General features: G+C 35.6%; 1 protein-coding gene across 13 annotated transcripts in view; it reads left to right on the forward strand.

The window, feature by feature from the left end:
* KIAA1841 (KIAA1841 ortholog) overlaps positions 1-8743 on the forward strand; it is a 29743-nt gene extending 21000 nt beyond the window's left edge. For 6 of the 13 annotated variants that reach the window (XR_002437428.1, XR_002437435.1, XR_002437437.1 and 3 more), the window contains 8 exons: positions 184-283; positions 1308-1340; positions 3196-3295; positions 4219-4310; positions 4416-4444; positions 4542-4615; positions 4981-6176; positions 6737-6782. Coding sequence is in view for 1 of the 13 variants with exons in the window: in XM_021392893.1 (XP_021248568.1) it covers positions 184-283; positions 1308-1340; positions 3196-3295; positions 4219-4310; positions 4416-4444; positions 4542-4615; positions 5677-5765; positions 6085-6176; positions 6737-6773 (646 nt within the window). In the remaining 12 variants the exon portion in view is untranslated. Of the gene's footprint in view, positions 1-183; positions 284-1307; positions 1341-3195; positions 3296-4218; positions 4311-4415; positions 4445-4541; positions 4616-4980; positions 6177-6736 lie in introns of those variants that run through there. The other 7 variants (XR_002437430.1, XM_021392893.1, XR_002437429.1 and 4 more) reach the window with 7 other exon arrangements.

The raw sequence follows: 8743 nt of genomic DNA on the forward strand, positions 1-8743 counted from the left end.
TTTTTACATTCGACCTCCTTAACCATTCATTCCTCTACTTTTTTGTATTTTTGTTGTTATCAAAATATTATGTGGCTGACTTGGAGGTTTTTTTTCTTTTGATACATTATGAGTAAAAACAGATCGATTCTAAATTGTGAAGTGGAAAAAAAAATATATTTTTGTCCTACATCTCTCCTTAAGTGACTCTGGTATTGGGCTCTGTGATGAAAAAGGCATCGAATGTGATGTGCTCGTAGAACCAAATACACCGTGGGGCCCCAAAACTGGAGAAATCAATGCTGTGAGTGACTGCTGATATTATTTCCCCTTCTTTCAGATAATGAAGAATCCTACAAGAGTACTTTGAAGGATTCATTAGACAACTTTAATAAATAAAATACATTGCTAGAGGAAGAGATGCAGTACTGAGCATTGCAGGGTGGAATTGGCTAGTGGAGGTATAAAATGTCTATTTGGCTCTACCAGAAATATTTCTGTAAAGCAGAAGCAATTATCCTATGTCTGTGCTTTGCAGCCCATTTATAATCTGATGGTATTTAAGGAACCGGTCATATTCCTCAATACATCATATGGTGAACATTATTTACGTATTTGCCACCTTCATTTATCTACTGATGTATCTGAGCATGTCCATGTGGCTTTTATAAACTCATAAACTAACAATGGTAATCAGTTGGGAGTTTTTTGTTTCAAAGATGTGAATGATCTTACCTTCCTGAAATATCGTTCCATTTATATTGTCATACCGATGTCAGATCAGTAGAGATGTTTTCTAAGCCAAGTTTAAGTAGACTGTGTACAATACTGTCTCTGAGTTGAAGAGGCCTTTCATGCAAAGATAAGGTTTTGAAGATCTGCACCCACTGTGGAACTTCTGGTAACTCAACAGTCCTTATTGTAGCATGATGCTGGATGTGAAAACTTCAAATTGTGTCAGTAACTTTCCAGCATCAAATGCAGGAGGCTATTAAATCTTAACTCCGTACCCTTCTGGTACATAACTGTCCTTTCAGCCCTGGAATATGTTTTTGGCTACAACCACCTGTAAATATTTTTAATGTGAAGTTTAGGCATATTGAAGTGTGACTCTAAATTCACCGCATTTAATTTATCAGTTCTTCACAACCTGTTTGCCCAGTTTATCATTCCATGAAAATCTAAAGTTAAAAATGAGAGTAGATCTTCTAGGAGCTACCAGTGTAGATTGCTGTTCTTTACTCCTGTTTTTAGGATTCCGCTTATTTTTTTCTAATAATTGCTATTAATTCTTATGTCTCTCTCTTTCTCTCTCTTTTTCACTACAGTTTCTTTCTCTGAAGAACTGGACTTTACAACTGGTTAGTAAAATGTTTTGTTCATGTTTGCTCTAGCTAACTTTTTTTTTTGTCTTGTTTTCTAATTAATTTAGACAGAAGTTCATTTTCTTTTGCATTGTGGAGGTTGCATTACAGCAAAAATTTTTAAAAGAAAGTGTGAAGTGCTACTTTGACCTGAGTACAAATAAAAATTTCCTTTAAAATATTTTTACAAATGACGACGAACAATAGACCACCAGTGCACACACGAGTTCCTAGTAGTTCATTAGGCTGACAGAAATGTAGATCTTCAAAAAGATTTTTTTGAGTGCCTGTCCCTCTGATGGCTTGTCAGAGATGCTTCATGTCTTCTTTATGATGCTGCTTTATTACAAAAAATCTTCTATCAGAGTTGAATGACTAGCCAAATACTGAAAGTGTGTAGTTGCTCTTCCAGCTGTATAGAACTGGGCATAGTCAATCATGTCTATTTTGATATGTAAATGCTAGAGAGTAGCCGTTTACTTCTGTCACTCTTGATGATTTGTGCTGCAGTCTCATGTTCCTAGTGTCCTACAATAATCTTTTTGAATTTGCAGGTCAAGTCAGCCCTTGTTGTTTCTCATGCACTACTTGGCAGTCATTATCACTTTAAAAAAAAAAACAACCTGTATGTTTATTTCCAAACAATGTAAACATCACATTCCTTAATGTATTTCTTATACTGTACTGATTCTGTTACCACTTGTCATTGTGGTCCCATCTATTGCAATATGGGAGTCAGTGATTTATCATGATGTGCAGAGATGTTTTGAAAAATAGTAAATAAACAGATGTGTTCACTGAGCATCTCAGCAGTATTACACAGTTAGCAAGACAGAGCAAACCTTAGGAGAACCCTCAGTAAACTCTGTAGTTTATTCTGTGATTACAGATGCTGTGTTTTATTCTATAATTTCAGAGGGCTGGAGCACCTCTCCTATGGAGAAAGGTTGAGGGAACTGGGCTTGTTTAGCTTGGAGAAGAGAAGGCTCCGGGGAGACCTTATTTTGACCTTCCAGTATTTAAAGGGAGCATATAAACAGGAGGGGGTACAACTGTTTACATGGGTTGATAGTGATAGAACCCAGGGGAATGGTTTTAAACTAAGACACGGGAGATTTAGGTTAGATATTAGGAGGAATTTTTTCACACAGAGGGTGGTGACGCACTGGAACAGGTTGCCCAAGGAGGTCGTGGATGCCCCATCCCTGGAGGCATTCAAGGCCAGGCTGGACATGGCTCTGGGCAGCCTGGTCTAGTGGTTGGCAACCCTGCACTCAGCAGGGGGGTTAAAACTAGATGATCATTATGGTCCTTTTCAACCCAGGCCATTCTGTGATTATGTGGCTAGCTAAAATTTTTGCTATTGAAACGTGAATTTTCTTATTTTTCTTAATATGTTAATTAATATTTCCTGCAATATATTGAACGCTAAATGTGGAATCATACAATAATACAGGCTGGACGGGATCTCTGATAGTCATCTCAGATATTTCCTCCCACTCTTAAAGTTAAATTCAACTTCAGAGCTTTATCACTTTACTCGTGTCCAGACAAATCTTGGGTATCTCTGAAGGTGGAGAGTCCACAGCCTCTCTAGGCAACTCCTTATAATTTTTTACTGCCCGGAAGAAATATAAATAGAGAAGTATTTGCCAAAACACAAAGATTTGAAATTACTTTCTCAACATTTGAGAACAGTGTTTTCAGACCTAACTTCTCACACACGTTAGTGAGTTACCTCACTAATATATGAAGCAAGATTTGAAGGCAACTCCTTTGGGGCAGATTTAGTGCATTACTAAGTAGGAATCAAGCCTCACATAACATGTGGCATTCTGATTCTGTCAAATAGAAACAGCAGTCGTTGTTATCTGAAGAAGAGGAGTATACCACTGGCTCTGAGGTCACTGAGGATGAAGTAGGGGATGAAGAAGAAGTATGCAGGAAACCAGGTACAACAGTAACTTCTGTAGTTGTCCTCCTTCGAATTTAAAGATGAAGACTCAAGGTAGTAGAATTCTTCTGTAAGAAAGCTTTAAATGTTAGGAAATACTTCTTTAATTTCAATTTTATTTCCGCTGTTTTCTTTGTGTAGCTACAAATTATTACCCTGTTGCTTAGGGTCATCAAGAAACATTGGCAAACAAGGAATGTGGAAACTGTTCCCATCCAGGATGTCCTCAAAGTTGATTCAGGGCTTATTTTGTAGGACAGGTTATCAAATGACTTGAAATTTTTTCCTAGGTAAATTTTGGAAGAAAAAAATGTAGTGGCTACATGATTAGTGGATGTGGCTAGAATTTTGTCTGCATTGAAAATAAGCTGTATAATCTAAAATTATTTTCATGTGTTTCTCTTGTTATACTGTAAAGTTTAGGAATGTGGGAAGCAAAAAACCATCTCTTCTTTCCATACTAAAAGCAAGCCACTTGAACTTGGGCACTTTGTTTTTTGATTTTTTTTTTTTTGGAGGGATTGCTTTTGTCTTAATGCAAATTTAATTTTTTAAGTGCTAACATTTTTGCAACTTGACTTTAAACTTATTTGATCTGATACCCTTCAGGTTGTTGATGCAAGTAATATGGTCAGAGATGCAGGTTGTACATGCACTTGATTTTAAATTTACAATCGAAAGCTTGTGCAGTTGTGTCATCATCTTACATTTTAAATATATACTAGAATTAATGTATGCTTCTAATGGAAAAGAGTAACCCATGTGTATTAACCTGCCTGCAATACTAACAAAGAAAAAGCAAGTTGTTCATTTACTTTCACTGTAAAGGAATAGGGGAGGAAAATCCTTTTGTAGCATGTAGTTGTGAAATTCAGAGTATCTGTGATTGTGTCAGTCAGTAGGTATTTCTTCATTTTGCAGGGAGAAAGGAGAAACTAAAGAAATTCTATAAACACCCAAAGAAAGGGGCTTCTTCACCTAGTATTCAGAAAAAGGAGAAGCCATCTGACAAGGTAAAATCAGAGCTGTGAACACAACCTGGGCTAATGATGAGAATTTTTCTTATGTTTTAAGGTCATGTCCAAAACTTACGTAATACATTTTTATTTCTTTCATAGCCAAGTTCCCGAGATGCATCTCCATTCACGTAAGTAATTTTCAAAGTCCTTGAGAACATACTGTAGTGTATCCTTTCTCATAAGTGGTTACTGATAACATTGCATGTGTCTTTCTTTCTTAATCAGTGTAAGTGTGCAGCAGAACAAATGGGATGCCTCCAGGTCACTAAGATTCAACCAAGATGCTCAAAGAGAAGATGGTCTGTTCTTGCATGAGTCTAGCTTTTATAATGTTAATATTATACAAAGAAAATTATTATTTCACATAAGAAATGGGTATATTTTTTTTCAAAGTATAACAATTTAGCTTAAGATTGAGTTTTATCGCAGATAAAACAAAGTTGTTTTTTTCATAGTGCTCATCTGTAAGAGAACAGATTTCAGCTAGGTTGTTAGTAGTCAGCTCTATCCAAGCCACATGGCATTCTCAGGTTCTTCATATACATATACATATATATATTTACATATATATATACATATATATATAAAAATGTAGCTGAGAATTCCTGAAAATATTACTTCAGAATTTGATTGGCATTTATTAGCAATTTCATCTGTTCTACAGGAATAAAAAAATCTCTGTGTCAGGAAAATGGAAAGAGAACCTACCATGAACTACACTGTAGTCTTGCATACAGACTGAAAAATAAATGGGCAGCTTTGGACCCTCAGACTAGGAAAGTATTTGGAAGGAATTCCAAGTTTGCAGGAAAAAAAACATTCCATTCAAATTGTGTTAGGAGCGTTTATGTTCTGTATTTGGGAAGTCTGCACATAACCTACAGAGATTATAATTGTGCCCTCTGATGACTATACAAGTAAGCAAAGATATTTTTTCATGCATCCCTGTGTTATTTGTTATCTGGATATCTAAAAAGTGATAAATGTATTTACTTGCATCTTCTTCCCTGTCTTTCTTATTTGAAAATATTCAGAATTATTTTAATTTACCCAGCTTTTTATATCTTTGAGATTTCTATGTATTTTTGCTGTTCTGAAAGTCTTTGCCTCAAAACTGTTTCCATATGTTTTTTTATCTCAGTGCAATTCCTCAGACTGATTCTGGTATCTGCCCAGAATGCTTCTGAAGCTAGATTATTCATCAGGATATAGAATTTTGGTTGTTTAAGACTTCTGTATGAGCTGAGAAACAAAAAATTACTTCCTGCAAATAGGATCTAACTAAAATGTGTTTTGTATGTTGTTCTCTTTGTATTCAGTAGTATGGAAAGCGTTTGTTCTAAAATATTATTTTTGACAGACCAGAGGAGAATGTCTGAGATTACAGGACACTTGATAAAAATCAGACTGGGAGACTTTGGTCGAATCAAGTCAAAAGACAGCAAAGAAGTAAGACTTATCATAACGTAGTGATTGCAGAATTGAAGCAGGCCTTTGTAACAAATGTGTAACACAAATGAAAACACCATTCGTTCAATTACTAACAAAGAATTGAGTTTAATCTTCATTTTCTTCTATGCATGATGGTTTTTTTTGTAAAGGAGTTAAATAACAATTTTTAAAGTTCGCTGCCTTTAAAAATTGAACATGGAAAATAGGATGGTTTTAAAAGAAAGTGTGCTATAGGTTCTCCTGAATATTAACTATTTTTATGAAAAATCGCCGATTAGATTGGAATAATGTCACAACTTGGTTTTTTGCATTTCAGTACGCCGGAGGCATTTATTCAAGACTTGAAGCTCAGATAAAGGCCTCAGCACAGGTCAATGCACGACAGATCAACACTGAGAAGAATGCCAGGTAGGATAAAATGAAAAAGCAGGATATAAATTTCTGGGAGGGGTGGGGGTGGAAACTGTTTTAATTTAAGTGTGCTTCATTTCATATGCTTTCTTGCATCAGTATCCCTTCTAGCTGGCTAACCATATAGGATGTGAAAGCTCCCTTTGTAAAATTATGTGGCCAGCAGGTGAGTCTCTAGATGCTGACAAACTTTTTAGGATACACTGGATGCTTCAAATATCTTGTGGATTTAATTTCTGTTAAAAAAAAAAATGCATGTGACTACCACTGTAGAATTAATGATTTCAAAAGAAGTTATTTGACATAACAATGCTTTGAATTGTTGTATTAATTTTATACCTTTTTATGAAGACATAGTTCGTGGTTGCAGGTACATTGACAGAAAAGCAGCTTTCTCAATACAGTTGTGAGATTTTTTTTTTTTTGCTTTTTCTCAGATCACACTTCAGCATGAAAGCAATTTCTAACAAGTGCTGAACCAGAGAGCTGACCTCGTAATAAGTAGAACATTCTAGCTGTGATAACCTGCACTTGTTTCTTCTGTGCTCTTAATCCAGGTCAAAATCCCGTTTTGGTCAAGGTCGTCCAACATAAAGACTCATGAAAAAACTGTAGCCAGAATCCATTACTACTTCCTGAAATCATATGGCATTCTTGATATATGGAGAATGTGCATCTCCAGAAGCTTTGACTTGATGAGCAGCGACTTATTTCTTTAAGCCTTGTAAATTATTGTGTATGATAAATGAATGCAAATCCAATGAGGTCTGTACTTATTTTAATTGTAAATATACTATTTCTTAAATTTAAATTTAGTTGCTTTTTAGGCTATTGTATTGAGTTGCCTAGAAAATATTTTATAAACCTGCAGAGTTCACTTACTCAACTCACTTTTTTTATGAGGGAAGACATAAATATGCCTTCCAATATGAAAGAAATACAGGAAAAGAAAAAGCAAGACTACTGAATTCTGAATGCAATCAGCAGTGTCAAGATAAGTCACGTGGAAAAAAAAAATATATATGTATGTATGTTATGTTGTATTTGATAGGACATTTTAGGTCTGTCCCATAGGGATTTGCATTTGAAGTCAGTGACAGTACTATAGCTGTGAATTAGACTAGTTAATGCAGAGGTTGAATGCAGTTCTGAGGCTTTCTTCCATACACCTACACAACTCCCATTCATGTGAAGGTGGGTAACAGATGGAAACTAGACCTTCAAAGATTATTTAACTGCCATGTTGATGCAGATCTTGCATGTGAAACACTTGCTTTACTTGTATGTGAAGTTCATACTTACTCCCGTGCCATATCTGATTCCTCTTGCACAATATGGTGTTTGGTTCCCTTCTAATGCGCAGACAAAGCTGTTCCATCTTTCAGTGCTGTACCACTAAATGACTCAGAGGGTATGCTATTAATTAGGCATCTTTCAGCTGAAAGGAATCATTATGAAGAGTTGCGTGTAGAACGTTTTGGGTCTGATTTCTTTCTGAAACCTGCCTTATTAGTACTGTTTAGAAGTCACTTTCAAGTTCTGTAATTGGAACAACAGAATACAAGTTTGTGTATATGTAAAATCCAGGTCTACCAAAATGAACTAATTTGCCTAGAAAATAATTAATGTATTAGCAAAAAGAGTGGCAATAACAGTGACTGAATTCCAGTAAATGTATCCTGACCTTTTTGAGACGAGTAGAAAGAGCGCTCAGGGAAAGTTTGTTCTGGACCACAGCTGTGAAATGTGAGTTTGGGGTTAAGTCTGCAAGATATGGGGAGGTGGGGGCACGGAGTACAGGGTGGGGAGAGGCAAGGGAGAACATGAATGTAATGCACTCTTCTCTCTATTCAGGCTTTTTTTGTGTGTTCTGTGGGTTTTCAGTAGGCATTAGAAGACTAGGATAGCAATGCTTGAAAATACTGCTTTCAAGGGGGAAGATTTGATTGAAATTAAAACAGAATGTTGTTTATTTCTGTATTTTGTCCAATGCGAGTTCAGAGCCCAATAAAACTAACAGGCAAAGCTGCATATCTCACTGGCTTTGATTTTTGGGCAGGAATGGTATCCTTTGCAGGAGTGCTCCAATCTGTATTAAATAAATAATGCTTTATTAATGTGCTGTGTCTGTTTGCAAGTAATAAAGCAGCTTTAAGCACTTAGAGTAAACACTGGAAGGCTGACTATTGTTTGCTGAAGGAGAAATCTGCAGGGCAAAATAAATAAATAATAAATGCAATAGAATAAGTGTTTTGCTACAGTTTTGTGACTTCTGATAGAGAATTGTTTCAAATGGTAAACTCTGCTATGAAAGTTGCCAGCTTGTGTATGTGTATATGTATGCTTAGTTTTCTTAGAACAACTAACCAAAAAATGGGGGGAAAATGCTGGTTTTATGTGCCAATATTGTTATATTTATTCACAAGTATTTTGGGCAAATAACAATAACATACATGATATGCAGCCTTTTTTCCCCTCTTGCCAGCCACATTGTTTTTTTAAATTTTGTATTAATTTTGAAGTTGTCTTGGTTTAATGGAAATAAAAGGAATTCATTTAAGAAA

This window comes from Numida meleagris, chromosome 3 (genome assembly GCF_002078875.1).
Source record: "Numida meleagris isolate 19003 breed g44 Domestic line chromosome 3, NumMel1.0, whole genome shotgun sequence".
In the NCBI taxonomy this organism is placed as follows: Eukaryota; Metazoa; Chordata; class Aves; order Galliformes; family Numididae; genus Numida; species Numida meleagris.